Below are 17,099 nucleotides of genomic sequence, written 5' to 3'. Positions count from 1 at the left end.
AAGGAGCCCAGGGGCAGTGCTCTATTCTGGAGCAGGGACAAACTGAGAGACATTACAGAAAGCTCTGAGAGAGACTCCTGTTGGACTTGTACCCCAAAAGGGGGTTGTGTTGCTTTTATCTCACAGACTGTGTAGGACTTGGCCAGAGGGCTGAATCAGCAAAGACCCACCACCAACAGGTAGAGAGAGTGCAGACACATGCACTTGGCCAGGGGGCGCTCGTGAAAGGTGAGTGCAGCCCCACTACTTCCTTATTTACTTTCTCCATACATACCAGTCATGATTTTATGGACCTCTATCACCCCCACCCCCCAGAGTTGTCTCTTTTCCAAGCTGAGAAGTCCCAGTCTTATTAATCACTCCTCATATGGAAGCCATTTCATACCGCTAATCATTTTGGTTGCTCTTTTCTTTTCCAACCTTTTCCAATTCCAGTATATCTTTTTTGAGATGGGGCGACCACACCTGCACACAGTATTCAAGATGGGGGTGAACCATGGATTTATATAGAGGCAATATGATATTTTCTGTTTTATTATCTATCCCTTTCTTATTGATTCCCAACATTCTGTTAGCTTTTTTGACTGTCGCTGCACATTGAGAGGATGATTTCAGAGAACTATCCACAATGACTCCAAGATCTCTTTCTTGAGTGGTAACAGCTAATTTAGACCCCATCATTTTACAGGGTAGTTAACAGACTAATTAAGCAAACCCAACTTTGTAGTGTATACCAGCCAAGCCTTTGAAAATCAGAGGCACGAAAATAGTGACAAATATACTCAAAGTTTCATGTGAAATCTTTCATCACTCCATTCTGAGGAACCACACATTGCATTTTCCAGGATATTTCTGAGATGTGGCCACTCTCCCACTGAAAACTTGCAAATGTCTGCATCTGTCCTATGTGAACCAATTTTAGTATGACATTTTTCATTCAAAAGTAGTCTTGGGGGTTGATGAGAATTCCCCCCACCCCCACAAAATTGGACTTTTAAATATTTGAAAATCAGGATTTTTGCATTTTTAATCTTTTTCCACATGTCTCTAATGAAAGTGATTTTTAAATGTCTAAAAGAAACGAAATGTTTCCAATACAGAGCTAGAGAGATCATAACATCAGAATAATAAGGTCACATTACACTACAAAGAACAACTAGAAAGAAATTCAGCAAACCCCCCCCCCCACCATGTTAAGTTTATGCTATGATTGATACAACCCCAGCAGCGGAAGAAAATTCCAGCTGGCACATGGAGACTTGAAACCAGCCCTTGATAAGTGACAGAATCCCTAGAGTTCTCCATCGGATGGCTTGATCCTACCTACCCCACTGAAGTCAATAGGACTTTTGCAATTAATTTTCCTTGGAGTCAGACCAGACCAAGAGACAGAGTTCCATGTCAAGTTATATAAACAGGGTACGAGCAGATTATAAAATAGCCCAGCTTGTTCATTGCATCTATACATTTAATTCTAGCCAATATTGGTGACTATTGTTACCACATGAGATTAACACCTTTTAGATACAATTGAGCGGTAAGGCTAATGTGACAGCATGAATTCAGAATGTCCTCACTCTCCATTAATTTGTCAAGACAAACATTATTTTAAACAGTGATCTATGCTTAATAGTTTTATTTTTGAAAGTCCACACATTTTGGCTGATCATAGTCTAATTATCTTGAAATCTCATTATTAAATCCCACTGAAAAAAGTCCCCCTGGACTTAATCTAGCTCAATTTATTGCTACTTAGAACTTCCAATAGGACAATAATCAACACTTAAGACAAGAAAGGAGTAGCACAGGTATCCCATCAAATACAGCATCAAAGTTGCAGTGCAATGAAATTACTTCCTGCAGGGGAGCTGCACTTTCATTTGATAGTCAAGCTCACTGGCTGTCCAAATGCAACATAACAAGCTGCTTCAATTGACAGTTGCTTTCACATGACTAAATAAATACAAGAATTCTAGACTGACTGTATTAAAAAATCCTCCATCTCCATGAAGCATCACTAAAGCAAACCTGTCTATAACAGGCAGATCTGACAAATGCTTCCCCCCCCCCCTCTCTTTTTAATTGAGTTGATAGGCATTTTGTATAAATGAGTGAGGTATTAAAATATGTTTGGATTCTCTAATATAATAGCTCATTTCCCTTATACTATCATTAATGGAAAATAAAGCTCTTTGTTAGCTCTAATCTTTCTCCTTTGCAAGAATGCCAGAGGCACTTTATTATGGATCAGGTCACGAATATTGCTGCTGTAATTTGTAATATGTGGCAACAAAGAACAGAGATCATTTATGTAACAATAGTACTCCGTTCCCCCTTTGAGAAAAGAAGGTAAACAGTATGCATTGATCTCCAGGATAATATAAAACTTGGTCCCTTTGAAGTGCTTTTTCTTTTGATATTTACAAATCCAAGTTTACACTATCAAATGATAACACAGCACTAACCTTAGAATGTTAGAGCTGCCATGGAGTTTAATAAAATCCTATCATTTCCAGTCAAAATTCTGTAACTGTGTCCACTGTATCTGCTTGAGTGTTATAAAACATCAAGCATATATAGCGACTGGGGAAAAGTTTGCAGGCACCAGTCTTGCAAAAACTAGAAATCAACATGGCAGACCAACACTGACGGTACGAACGCCACACAAAGATGGGCTGGATTATGGGAGAGTTAACACATTTACTAGATTGGTATCTGCAATAAAAAAATATTGACATTAAATTTGCAGTAAATCTAGCAATCAACATTCTAATTCAGAAAAATGTACCTCACTTAAAAGTTCATATACTTTTTCATTGGTGGGTAATTCTGTAGAGTCACATGACAGCTTTGCCTACTTGAAACAGTAAATAAAGTGGAAAAAGCCTATCTGTTCTTTATACTGTTTCAAAGGAAGAGGTAAAGAATGGATACCGATCAAAGGGATGGTTTGTACAGGATTACTGTTCACAATAAAGCCTTCCATACCCTTAGTTCCAATTACCATGTGCATGAAACCAGTCCATTATTAGAAAAACTTGTTTCCAGAAAACTGCTTTGCATTAAAAATATAACACATTATTGGAAAGTATTGCCTTCAGGATGCCCAACTTATTTAATGTCAACCTAAACAAAACTTCCATTGATTTTAATTTAACTGTAAATGCCAGCTTTACAATTTAACTCAACCCATCGTAGCTAGCTGTTCCCAGTGATACACACAGTGTTTACTTTAGAAGTGAACCTCTTTGCATCATCCAGGTGCTTTAATGCATCTGTGGCAGAAAGCTCCTTGGACCTAGGGTGGTAGATGCTGTAGGCACAGAGAGGTGGACTGAAATCTTCAGAGAGATCTTTTCTCTGAATAGTTTGAATTCTTGAGCAGTGTGCAGGAAGGGTGTCTGATGTGCTAAGTCTGTCTAGAAGAGGCTCTATTAGGATGCTGGTGCTGGTTATTCATACAAACTTTGAATCTCTGATTTTTGGGAAGACAGACTAGAGTCCAAATCTCTGATTCAGTTCTAATCTACTTTTCCCAGGTTTCATGAAATATTGCCTCAAATAAGCTTAGTCAATATTCATTTTTCAAGAAAAGTAAAATCATATTATTAAAGAATGTTACAATGGAATTATATTAGCAGAACTGTGTTTAACAGTTCCAGGGGGTAACAGGAAGAAGGGGGAAAGAGAGAGAGAGAGAGAGGGGAGAGGGAATGACAAATTTTCTCTAAGCCTCAATGGCCTTTTTAAAGATCAATTCATGAGTATTTGCCAGAAAAGTGGAACCCAGTTTCCAAGTTGTTTCTTCAACTTTATCTCTCTTTTGCTCTTTAATAAAAAATAAATTATTGTTATATATGCTGATAGTAAAAACACAGTTCTTTCCTACTTAGCACCCCAGTTCAGGAAAGCATTTAAGTCCTGTCTGGAATAGTGATGCTTTTAGGCTAATACTTAGTTCCATACCTTTTCTGTTTCAGAGTAGCAGCCGTGTTAGTCTGTATCCGCAAAAAAAAAAGGACTTGTGCCACCTTAGAGACTAACAAATGTATTTGAGCATAAGCTTTCGTGAGCTACAGCTCACTTCATCAGATGTATAAGTAGCTAGCAGTATTCTAAGTGACCATTCAAGGTGAAGTGGCCCATTAACACTCCTGCAGTCATGACAAAAAGGGGGCTTTGTGGGTTACAGAACAATCTGATAAAAGAACACACACACAAAAACAAAACCCCAAAAACCCACTCTGTCTGTGATGAATACTTTTCACAAAGTAATCACTCTATATCTGACGTCTCAATCCTCATACTCAACAGAAACCTGCACAAGACATTGAAAACACAAGCCTGGGAGCTTAAATTCATAACTTTGCTAGACACTAAAAATCATGGTCTAAATAGATACTGTATTTATGGCTTATTACAACAATCCGTAACCCACTAACTCCTGTTAATCCTATGACTACTGGTGTGTTAAGGGACAACTTCACCTTGAATGGTCACTTCAATATCTGCTAATTACTTATGCTAACCTATCTGTTCAACCTTGCATTTAGCTGTCCTACTTTCCAGACCTGAAGAAGAGCTTTGTGTAGCTCAAAGGCTTGCCTCTCTCACCAACAGAAATTGGTTCAATAAAAGGTATTACCTCACCCACCATGTCTTTCCATGTCTTCACTACATAAGAATGGCCCTACTGGGTCAGACCAAGGGTCCATCTAGCCCAGTATCCTGTCTTCTCACAGTGGCCACTGTGGGTGCCCCAGAGGGAATGAACAGAACAGATAATCAAGTGATCCATCCCCTTGTCACTCATTCCCAGCTTCTGGCAAACAGAGTCTAGGGACACCATTCCTGCCCATCCTGGCTAATAGCCATTGATGGACCTATCCTCCACAAATTTATCTGCCACGGCAGCACTTTAATGTTCCTGTGTAGTTGCGGCACCAGCCCAAAAAACCCCCACCTCCATGAGGGGAGTAGCTCCCAGTGCTGGTGCACTGTCTGCACTGCCACTTTACAGCGATGAAACTTGCAGCGCTTGAGGTGTGCGTGTGTTTTTTCACACCCGAGTGAGAAAGTTGCAGCGCTGTAAAGCGGCAGTGTAGATTAGGCCTTACACCCTGCCTCTGACAGTTCCAACACTGCATACCTATTATTGATAACCACACTTTTGTAAACAGTTTTATAGAAGTGCTATCAGTTAGACCCTCTTTATCTAACTTTTAGATTGTTCAGTTTTTATGGATTTGCAGGATTTAAATTATTTTCTCTATAGCATCTACTCCCAAATCCCTTGCATAAAACAAGACACACTAGAAGACATTGATTTCATCCAGTTACAACCATTAAGGGGTCATTCAGTCATGCCACAAGCAAATATTTCTTTGATTTTGTGCCATACACCTGACCGACTCCAATCCAGAAAATAAGTTCTCTTGATGCTTAAGCTTCTGTTCAAATATTTCCATAGCTCATTTATGGACTCAATACAATTGGTACTAGATGATCTTATTTTTCTATTACACATTTTTCTTGCATACAGAATCTTTATATTCTCTATTACTGTTTTATATGTTCAGAAAAGAAATATAAATGCTATTAAGAATGTAGTGCTCCAAGAGTAATTGTAACACATACCTTCTGAATAGGTTGCATAAATATAATACTTTCTATCTGAAAGTTTCCCTTATGTCTGAAAAGATCATCAGTTGAGTTCCTGTTAGAAATGTTTACAAGTCATTCACATACTAAAACTTGGGAGAAAAGTTTAGTGTTTTGTTTTGTTTTGTTTTTTAATTGAAACTAATGGTGACCTAGTTGGTCAAGATAAGTTATAAGGAAGCACTGTTCAGCTGCTCTAGAGCAAATATATTAAAATAGAAACAAAAGATCATAAAAGCAAGCAAATTTATAGACAGTTCCAGGAAAGCACACCGCAAAGTACAGTGAAACTTACAGTAAAGTTTTTTTTCACCAGAACTTCACTTTAAGCAGAGGTTTACTATGGCCCAGATCCTGCATAGAGATTTGTCCATGTAGTGTCCCACAGACTTCACTGGAACAAAAATGCAGGTCAGTGTTTGCAGAATCACAACCAAAACAGAACAGCAGTCAGCATGTTGCAATGCATTGGAACAACCTGGGAGTTTCACTCTCCTTTGAGCTTTCACTGTTTAATGGACTAATGCATTAGGTAATGGACTTTCACTATTTAGTAAGGCTTTTGATAGTCTCACATGACCTTCTCATAAGGAAACCAAGGAAATGTAGCCTGGATAAACCTCCTGTAAGGTGCATTAAAAACTGTACTCAGAGAGCAGTTGTTAATAGTTCATAGTTAAGCTTGAAGGGCATATCGAGTGGGGATCTGCAGGGATCTGTGCTGAGTCTGGTTCTATTCAATATCTTCATTAATGATTTAGATAATGGCAGAGTGTACATTTATAACGTGTATAAAGATGCAAAAAAAGCAAACATCATTCTGAGATGCATTAGCTGGAGTGTTGTAAGGAAGTTACAAGAAGTAATTTTTCCACTCTACTCAGCACTCATAAGGCTCTGGAATAGTGTCCAGTTCTGGGCACCTCACTTCAAGAAAGACATGGAAAAACTGGAGATAATCCGGGGGGGGGTGGGGGAAAATGATTAAAGGTCTCGAAAACATGACCTATGGGGAAAGACTGAAAAAAATGGGTTTGCTTAGTCTGGAAAAGAGAAGACTGAGGAGGGGACACGATAAGTCTTCAAATAGGTAAAAGTTGTTATAAAGAGGAGGGTGATAAATTGTTCTCCTTATCCACTGAGGACAGGACAAGTAATGGGCTTAAATTACAGCAAGGGAGATTTAGGTTACACATTAGGTAAAACTTCCTAACTGTAAGAGTAGTTAATCATTGGAACAAATTACCTAGGGAGGTGCTGGAATCTCAGTCAGTGGAGGTTAAGATAAACACCTGTCAGGGATAGTCTTCTAGATCAGGTTTCAGAGTAGCAGCCGTGTTAGTCTGTATTCGCAAAAAGAAAAGGAGTACTTGTGGCACCTTAGAGACTAACAAATTTATTTGAGCGTAAGCTTTCGTGAGCTACAGCTACATGCATCCACTGAAGTGAGCTGTAGCTCACAAAAGCTTATGCTCAAATACATTTGTTAGTCTTCTAGATCAGTGCTCAAAGTGGTGGTCTGTGGACCGGTGCCGGTCCGCGAGCCATTAGCTGCTAGTTTGCGCGCACATTGGAAAAAAAATTGCCGGTCCCCCACATCAGATATCTAGAACAGTGCTTCTCAAGCTAATAGTCAGTCTTGCCTCAGTGTAGGGGACTGGAGTAGAGGACCTACCAAGGGCCCTTCCAGTCCTACATTTTTATGATTCTGTATCTGAAATCACTTTAAAACAGGTTACATAACTAGCCATTTTACAAAACTGCTTAAAAATACATCAACATTTCAGAATGAGATCCACACTAAAAGTCATTTTAATCGCCTCAGCAAAAATGCCACACAAATCAAGACAACATAAGTAAAACACTAAGACTTTATTAAAAATCCAAAATTTATTGCAAATTGTACTTTGCTTCCCTCCTTTCTTCATTTTTACATGATTTATTGATATCCATGATTTTTTCACAGATGTACTTGTTGACTTTGGAGAGTCTCTGTGCAATTTCAGTTTCATCCACAGTTTCTTGTGCTATTCTGTCATACAAACATTCTGGGGGGAAAAGTAAGAGAACAGCATTTATTATTTTTAAGGAAAGAATTTAGGCCTGTGCTGGAATTACAGCAAATAAAACATGCTCAAGGTACTATAGAGCCAGCACTTCATAAGCAACTTGTATATTTTTTTTTTTAATACAGTGTTCTATTGTACAATAAAAGGGTTCTCTGATTCATTGGTTTGGTCCCCTTTATCTGGCACAAGTTTAGGCTTGCCATATTTGAATCTTTGTAGGGCACAATAAGCTCACAAGTTATGACATTGCACTGGCCTCATGAATAGAAATGGGGGTAAATCCAAACTCATATGGTGTCACTCCTACCCTCTCTGTCATCAATGCCAACCTTAACCCCTTCATTTGTCCACATCTCCCAGAACAGTCTTAGAGCTTTCTTCCAGACGACATGGAACACCCTTACTGAAAATGATCTGTCAGGCCACTACCCTTTCCTCCTTCAAGTCACTTCTACCGTCACACCTACAAGACATTAGCCAAATAATAGTGGTTAGGAGGAGAAGCAGTAGGAGATAGGGGACATTTATTTCACATTTTAAAAAAATTTATGTAGTATACATTAATATGGCTATATCTTGGTTATACATCTCTTCCCAACCATTTGTATTTTGTTGGTTTACTAGATTGGGGTGGAGACCATCTTGCTCTGGTTTTGTACAGTACTTTGCATATTGTAGGCTCTGCTCTACTGGAATATAAATACAAAATAAAATAATAATTAATAAAAAAATCAAATCAGTGAGGCCAGTGGGAGCTCAGACCACATTCCATCACCCCCAGGTGGCACTTAGCAAGTTGCAGGATCTAATCTGTTTTTCTGCAATGAATTAGAGAGGTAGCACCCTACTTTCAGCTCCTTAAAATCAGGTATGCATTTTATTTGTTTTATAACTGAAATAATCTCTATTGTTGTGTAGGCTACTAGTAATAAATAGCTTCCAAGATTGATTAAACAATCTCTGCTTTGCTTTGGCTAGTAATCAATTTAAGCAGCCATTTATTGCTTCATATAGCTATAGAGATTATTGCTTAATTAACAAGTTTTATTCAAAAGTTACGAAAATTAAGTATTTATGCTTTGTATTTCATTTTGAAGCTGCTCAGAAGTTTTATAAAAGGTTATATTTTGCATTAACAAGGTTTATAAGAGTGCTCAGGCATCAGACTTTTTATAACTTCTGTATAATATACTACATTGTAGGGATTTTTAAGCAGCAAGAGATGTTAGCCACCTTAAGGGCTAATTCTTTTTAAAATATATGTTAAATACCATATTCTGGAACTAGAAAATGGTGAAAACATCTGAAACAATGTGAATTTTATGGACTCCTCATTGGAAAATTTATTGGCGATTACTAAATAAATAAAACCACTTGGCAGGCAAACTAATAGCTGGGATACCAATATGCAGTAAAATATGATTTGAAATAATGCAGCAAACAGTGGGGGAATTAACTGAAACACTGACAGATTCATTGTGCTCAAGGCAGAACATTATATCATTATAGAAACTTCAGTAGTATACCACTGAACTATTACTAACAAATAGGGGGTTTCTGCCCAAGGGACCTGCCACATAAATACAGACAATATTGTGACTTTACCACTGCCCCGAGCAAGAGGTGATGTGTAAGTTGTACCAATTCAAAAGTGGCCCTAGGAGCCATTGTGACTCAAACATACCCCATGAGCCACAATTCGTCCTCTACTCCCCCTTGCCGCCCTCAGGGTGGTGGACAGGAAGGAAGTAATTTACTGCTGGTATAAGGCTGCTGGTTTAGATACTGATCAGTGAGACCGGGTCCACCCCTTCCTTGTCGTCCAGCTACGTTGAGGGTGTAAGTAGACAAGTAGCCCACTGTCTCCTACGCACCTGGATCTGAGATTCAAGTAGTCTGCACAGGTGTGTAAAGAGAATTGTACTCCTTTGTTTATGTGCACAGTCCATGTCATTGGCCATGCACAGCAAGGCCCTACACTCAATGTCATAGCATTCCAGTGTCTGTAGTGTGAAAACTTTTGAAGACTGCATCCAATCAATTTCAAAGTTTCAGGGACTGATCTAGGCATCAATTGGCAGTACCTTATTGATTCTGGTGAAAACCAGAGAAGCCTGACAGAGAAAAATATCAGGCCCACAGACTGCCCGATGTTGCAAGCAGAAGAATTGCTCTGGCATCCCCTGCTGCTGCCTACACACATCACAGGCAGCAGGTAAATGGCTGCATGGGGAGATTGTCTATAGTGCAGCAGTTCTCAGTGGGCCAAGCTCTGTGCTAACGACTGCCAACATACCGGGGTCACCAGGTTCCCGGCTGACCAGCGCAGAGGTGTCCATGCTGCCCAGTGGGGACAGGGCTGCTGGCCCACCCCATCTGGCAGGAGTCTGTGGTCAGGGCTGGCGACTGACCCTGTGGGTCAGGATCTGGGGCTCCCACTAGCCCAACGGTTTGGGGACCCAGGGTCCAGGGCAGCTGCACAGTGGGGGTCTGGGCAGCTGGCCAGCCCCACAAGCTCGGGGGCGGGGGGGCCAGGGCAGCCAGCCTACCCACATGGCAGGGTTTGGGGCAGGCAGGCAGTCGGCTCCAGGAGTTGGGGCATCCTCGCGGCAGGGGTCCAGATCGGGGGCAGCCACGTGGCGGGGATCCAGGGTGGACAGCTGGGCCTGCGGGCTCTGGGGCAGCCATGCGGTAGGGGTCCAGGTCAAGCAGCCCCACGGCCCTGCATGGCGGGGTTCTGGAGTCAGGGCAGCTGCATGGGGGCCACTCAGCCTTGCAGGGTCCAGGGTAGGCTGCAGAAGCCATCCCCACAGTGGGGGTTGGGGCAGCTGTGAGGCTCATGTGGTGGGGGTCCGGTTCTGCCAGCCAGCCAGCCCCACAGAGCCCAGGGCAGCTACGTGGCAGGGGCCTGGAGTCAGGGCAGCCAGGCAGCCCCTCAGGGTCCAGGGTGGGCCACAGCCAGCCCTGCAACAGAGGTCCAGGCAGCTAGCCATGTGGTGGGGTTGGGGGCCAGACAGCAGGGGTCTGGAGTCAGGGCAGCTGGTTGGCCCCACCCAGCCTCGTGGGGTCCAGGATGGGCTGCGGCAGGCAGCCAGCCCCATGGCGAGGGTCTGGGGTCAAGGCAAGTGTGCAGCAAGGGTCCGGGTAGCAACGCAGCTCCACAGGGTGAAGGTCAGAGTTTGATGGCCAGCCTCAAAGGGTCCAGGGAAGCCCCGCAGCAGGGGTCCAGGGTGGTGGCGGCCCTGTTTGTATTCTACAGTAGTCTTCATACAGTGATTTGGTGGAGGAAAAAAAACCCACTAAGTAATAGCCAACAAGCAGAACTCCCCACCCTATAATCAGTTATCTATAAAAAAAAAAAGTCTGCTTTAATCATCTACAGGAACCATTACTTTTTTTAAGTGACCATTCATTTCTCCTGGAGAGATTTACCCAATAATTGCTAGTAGAAGCAGGTGAGCGACAGTCATAGCTACTCAGTGGTTTCATTACAACCAGAATATTATGTCACGCTACTTTAGTGGTGCTGTGGTAGCGCGAAGAGTCATCCACCAGAAATGGAGCCCCTTTAGCAAGGCACTGAACATACAGAAGAAAGCATGGTCCCCTGCCCCAAAATTCTTATTATCCAATTGAAGGACAAGGCACAAGAAATGAGCATAACTAATTACAGGAGTGAGTTGGGATGAGGGAATTGGAAATAAGATCACTTTACAACCTATACATACAGAAATTATATTTCCTGCTTCCAAAATACAGCCACTTTTGATTTGGAATACAGCCACTATTTAATACAGCTCGCAGGAATCCTACACAGCAATTTAGAATAATATCCCACTGAAACTGCACAAGGAGCTTTAGGAGGCAGAATGCAGAGGCTAACACCCCACTCTTGATAAAAATTCCACGCAGCATTGGCTCAGTTCTAACAGAGAGGACTCTGTAGAACCAAAGACGACTATTGGAAGTGGCAGTGTAAAATGCAAGCATGATGATACAAAAAGACTGAACTTTATTAGTTACTTAAAATAAAGGACAAGCACTGTTCTGACTCTTTCAGCACCTTGCACATGGGATGCTTGCTCGTGGTTATTCAAGGTCTCATCACAATCCTTCTTGCCCAATTAGGGTCATTGATCTACATTTCTTGCTCAAATTCCAATTTAGGAACAGAAATTGATTTCTACCCATCTAACTTCATTTTGATTCAAATGGAAAAGCTGTTATCCATCTGTTTTTGGAAGGGGAGATGAAGATTTGTACAGACATTATAATAATGGCTTCTGTGCCCCACCCCAGAAGGAGTTGTATCTTAGAGATGGGAGAAATGAAAGGCTCTCTCCCCATGGATAGCTGTAATGTTGTAAAGTTATTCCAGTGCTTGTCAAAAGTGATAACTTACTGATGTTTTGTAATGAATGTATCAACAAATTCCAACAGAGTGCTGTCTGCAAAGCTCATTTGGGGCCTATCCTGCAAATGCCTGCTTTGACATGATGAGCATCCTGAATCCCACTAAAGTTATCTTGTAGCACTGGGCCCTCAAAGGATTGCACTGTGTCTGGCTATTCAAGCAAGCGTCTGTTTTTGGGAGGGGAGTAGTGTGTGTTGCAACAGTAACTTTTATTTTAGTTTTTAAGTGGATGAATTTTACACAAGATAGAAGCATTTTTTATCTAGCTGATTAATGTTTAAACTCCACAGCAGGAACCTAGTTTTCAAGTAACCTACCTCTGACAATGCTTAATTTGTGAGGTGAGAGAGGTGGCTTGGGAACTGCATCTTTCTTTTTTTTGGTTGCAACTCCTGTGACGCTTCTGTTCTTGAGAACATCTGTTCCCCAAATCATTACAGCTAGGTTTTTTGTATACTTTGAATCTCCTTGCGTTACTTGCAGCTGGTGCCATTTCTCCTCATCTACCCAGATTCCACTGCCCAGATGGACCTAGAAAGTAGTAATAAAACAAACAACTTAACATCTATGGTACACAGCAGACAATAGTGTCCAAGTACTGTATGAACACTAGTATTAGGTACTATAATAATAGTAATTAAGACTAAGCAAATTCAGTTTGCCTAGTTTTGAACCCTGTCCAACATTGTGGGTCAGTAAGTTTGAGTCAAACGCTTACATTGTGTGTTTCACTTTCCTCTGTTTTTCCAGTTCTTTTACTCTTAACTTTTTTTCCCCATAGTCTCTCTCCTGAAAGACTATGATAAAAGGACCAGAAAAAGGACGGAGAAAAATTATAATGAGCAAGTATATCTAGTACTGTATTCAAGCCAATCACTTGTGCCAGCCTAATTTGGGGGCAAGGAAAAAGGTCCTATTCTTAGTACACAGCACAGGCTTCCCTTTTGCCAGGAGAACAGAATTTATTCAAATCATGCTGTGGGAGGTGGCGGGGAGGGAAGCACACAATGGACCAAATTCTGGTCCCATTGAAGTCTGTGATAAACCTCATGTTGACTTCAATTGGAGCTAAATTAGGCCCCCCTGTTTAAATTACAAGGGTGGTGGTTGGAGAAGTTCAGCACTCCAATTAATTGTTAACCCTTGAACCCAAAGGACTGCTTGCAAGCTTCACAAAACCTAATTCCATCAGTGAAGTTTGTCCATTCCTAATAGCTACAACTGAACTACTATTATGGAGAAATGCAACAATATTTCTGTAATACTGTAAAAGGAAAAGGGAAGGAAGAGGAGAGCTTCCTTCCTTAGAATCTTCAAATGTACAAAATCCTAAATTAGGGGTGGGGGGAAATAACGGACACAAGCACTGTGACAGCCCAAGTTCAGTTTAAAAAAAAAAAACCCTCAATTTTTGTGAACTTTTACATCATGAAAAAAGGAAAATAAATAGTCTAACAGTAAAATTAAGTTTGATTTTTTACATCTTTCATGTTCAATTATCTAAAATGTTATCTACGTTACTCATATAAAAGATCTGCATTGCACACCTCACACATAAATGAGTGACTTTATACATGTGAACAGTCTCATTACTTTCACTGAAAGTTGGGCAAAGACATTTTTAAATTACATAGGTCCAATCTCTGAGTCTCTGTTCAATAAAAATTCTCAATGACTTTAACTGGAGTTTTTCCTGAGTTAGGACTGCAAGCTATCGCCTGAAAACCATTTTTATTATAACAGTGTCTGTGATATGGTGTATTTGGCCTTTGTGGCTCCCTGCTGGGAGCCTGTGGTCTGACTACACCCTGTCCCAAATAGCAGCAAGCTTAAATGAAAAGAGCAGCAAAGGTATGTCCTTCAACCTTGCCCACAGAGGAGTCTCCAGAGTGGCCATTTTGGAAACCAGAGAGACCTGGTCCTCTAAAAGCTATAAAGGCAAGCAACAGCCAACCAAGGCCCTGATGACCCAAATAAAAGGAGCTGCCTGGCCTTAGCAGTTCTGGCCAAAGGAACTTGGAGAATAGCCTGAGTTTGTTTTCTGACTGTTTTGCATAGCTTGCTTTGAATGGAGAGAGAGAGAGGACCTGAGATAAGGGTAAAGCTAAAGGGCCCAGGTGAGAAAACATCAAGGAAAGAAGCAGAAAAAATTAAATCAAACAGCATGTGGCCACTGTGTATAATCCCTGGGTTGGAACTCGGAGTAGCAGGTGGGCCCAGATTCCTCTACTGGCCACAGGTAAAGTAGTATAAACCCCAAGGAGAGGATGGAGCTAATTTGTGAGCCTGAATAAAAGGCTGAATTTAAAGGGCCCCAGAGATGGGGCTGTCGACCCCAGCAAGGGCAAATAGACCGTTTACTTATTGGACTCTTTAATACCCCAGAAGGGGTTCATTTGGACTTTGTGAATTGGCCAGAGGGCCAAGCCATGGAAGACCCACCAAGACTGGCTGGCTCGAAGATTGCAGAAGACACCAGGGATGAGAGAAGGACTGCAATACCTACTCCTGGGGGAATTCTGCACCAAAAAATTAAAAATTCTGCACACATTTGAAAATTCTGCAAAATTCTACATATTTTATTTGTCAAAATAACACAATATAATTATGCCAGTTACAATTATTTTGGTAATTTATTTCAAAATATCTGTCAGCAAGTATGTCAAACGATTCAGACCAAAAAAAAAGTTTTTTTTTGACAAATAGATTCCTTACTAGGCATATTAATACAGAACCTTGTGCAATACATTTAAATTACAATACAGAACTGTATTTCCTGCACCTGTCAGAAGCAGTGCAAAGGCTTGGGGGAGTCAGGGGTAACGGAGGAGCTGAGGGAGAGGGAAGGAGCCTAGGAGTGAATCTGGAGGGTGTTGGGTGTGGATGTTGGGAAGCCTCCCCCATACACATCCTGGCTGACCCCAAGCCTCTCACATTCAGTCAGGCACATCTGCCCCCTCCATGCACCCCTCATCCTCATGGGTTTCTGCAGCTCCCTTCCTAGCTCCTGAGCCCATGCTCCAGTCTGTGTCCCCCATCCCCATAGTCATTCTGAACCCACAGCAGCCCTTTGTGTCCCACTCTGTTCTAACCTTGCTCCACAGACAGGGTGCTGTTATGAACTCTACTCCTGGGGCAATTCTGCAGCACTAGGCATAGAATTTTGTGTTTTCCCGCATAAAAAACATTCTGCCCCAGAAATACTGCAGTTCTGCCTTTTGCCCACCAGGGGCTGCTGTGGTGCTAGAACAGCCAGCATGAACGCAGCTGGCTGTTCTGGCACCACAGCAGCCTCTGGTGGGCAAAAGGCAGAACTGCAGCACTTAGGCAGAATGTTTTTTATGCGGGAAAACACAAAATTATGCGAGACAGATGAATTGTGTGTGTCCACAGATGTGCAGAATTCCCCCAGGAGTAAATACCGCAGCCACTTGTAAGGAGGCAATCAAGAGATGATGGTCCCTTCACAGTGTCCTTAAGTAGCATTGTTTAAAACCTTAACTGTAGAAATATTAATGTTTTAGTTACCGATTGCCATGTGGCAATCAAGTAAAGAGTCTACTTTTCCTAAAAGTATGATGAACACAAAGCAAATTGCCTCTTCTGTATATAAGTTCTTTAGACAGAGATAAAATGGCAAAAGGCAGATTATAGTTTGTTTTTTTAAATAGTCATGCATAAAAATATTCCTTTCATCACCAGATATTTTAAAGAATGTTACTACATAGGTGAAAAAAAACATATAGACAGACAAACAAGTTATATAATCCTCGATATATAATTACTTCCCTCTCCCCACTCTGATCAGTCTCTTTTAATTACTTTATTTATTTTCTTTTGGCTCCATCCCCATACTCTGTAAAACAACTCCATTCATAGCCAACAGCCAGTGCTCAGAAATCAGGATGATTTTGGACTTTCCAAGACTAAAGTACAAATACCTCTAAATACGAAACACAATGTACTTGTTTAGAATATTTCAAGGAGATTTAAAACAAGAAATCAGTAGCATTCTGAAATGCTGAATTCTGGGTTTGACTACTAAATGAAAACCAGAAAACTGAATGCTCCATTTTATCAAAAAGCTAAGTATAATGTATTCCATGGTCTAGCTAGCTACTCCATATTAACATGCACAGATACCTTAGTCTCTTTCTAGGCCTTAAGTACATCATGTAACTCACTAGTTCTTACTTAAAATATTTTAAAATAGCCCGTTATAACAAACGTTTTTTTGAAGATTCATGTTTTAAACAGTCTCCACATTCTTTGAAAGCTTTTCATTTATTCGAAGGAAATGTTATTGTTGGTATCAAATAGATGTCTGTGGTTATAGCAGGCCACTTGACCACAGGAATCCTGGTTCTCTTATAATTTCCAGCTGTTACTAACTTGCTGTATATTCTTAGGCAAGCAACTTATTCCCCCACCCTCATTTTACCCTTCTGTAAAACGGGCATGATACTTATCTACTACTCTCAGAGGTAGTGCTGTTAGGCCTAATGAAATCAATTTTTTGTAAGTATTTTGTGATCTTTGGATGACAGACACCAAGTGTAAGATCCTTTGCCTGGTGAAGTCAATGGGAACTTTGCCACTGAAATCACTGAGCACAGGATCAACCTCCAAGAACAGAATACTTTAGTAACCATGACAACATGAACAATGACAGGTTTCAGAGTATCTCCCCTCTGTTTTTTCCACCAAATGCATCCGATGAAGTGAGCTGTAGCTCACAAAAGCTTATGCTCTAATAAATTTGTTAGTCTCTAAGGTGCCACAAGTCCTCCTTTTCTTTTAACATGAACAATGTATCTGACTAACACACACCTTAGATCAACGTTTTTCATGAATGCCACAGGCTCGTCTTTAATTTTTTTTGTAATGCTGTCCTCTCGTTTGGGATAGAGAAGAGTTTCTCTGACATGAATGAGAATCCTACCATGACCACATCC

The 17,099-nt window shown here is 41.0% G+C and overlaps 1 protein-coding gene across 5 annotated transcripts in view; it reads right to left on the bottom strand.

Moving 5' to 3' along the window:
- Positions 1 to 17,099, bottom strand: part of LOC119859961 (AGBL carboxypeptidase 4) — a 1,439,111-nt gene that overhangs the window by 478,423 nt on the left and 943,589 nt on the right. For 3 of the 5 annotated variants that reach the window (XM_043520131.1, XM_038412899.2, XM_038412900.2), the window contains 2 exons: positions 12,462 to 12,675; positions 7,533 to 7,709 (listed from right to left, as the gene is read on the bottom strand). The exons of 1 other annotated variant lie outside the window; for it this stretch is intronic. In XM_043520131.1, coding sequence (XP_043376066.1) covers positions 7,552 to 7,709; positions 12,462 to 12,675 — 372 coding nt within the window. In that variant the 3' untranslated portion in view covers positions 7,533 to 7,551. Of the gene's footprint in view, positions 1 to 7,532; positions 7,710 to 8,059; positions 8,194 to 12,461; positions 12,676 to 17,099 lie in introns of those variants that run through there. One more of the 5 variants, XR_005294397.2, reaches the window with a different exon arrangement.

Source organism: Dermochelys coriacea, chromosome 8, assembly GCF_009764565.3.
Source record: "Dermochelys coriacea isolate rDerCor1 chromosome 8, rDerCor1.pri.v4, whole genome shotgun sequence".
Lineage (NCBI taxonomy): Eukaryota > Metazoa > Chordata > Testudines > Dermochelyidae > Dermochelys > Dermochelys coriacea.
This window is presented reverse-complemented; position numbering and strand designations above follow the sequence as displayed.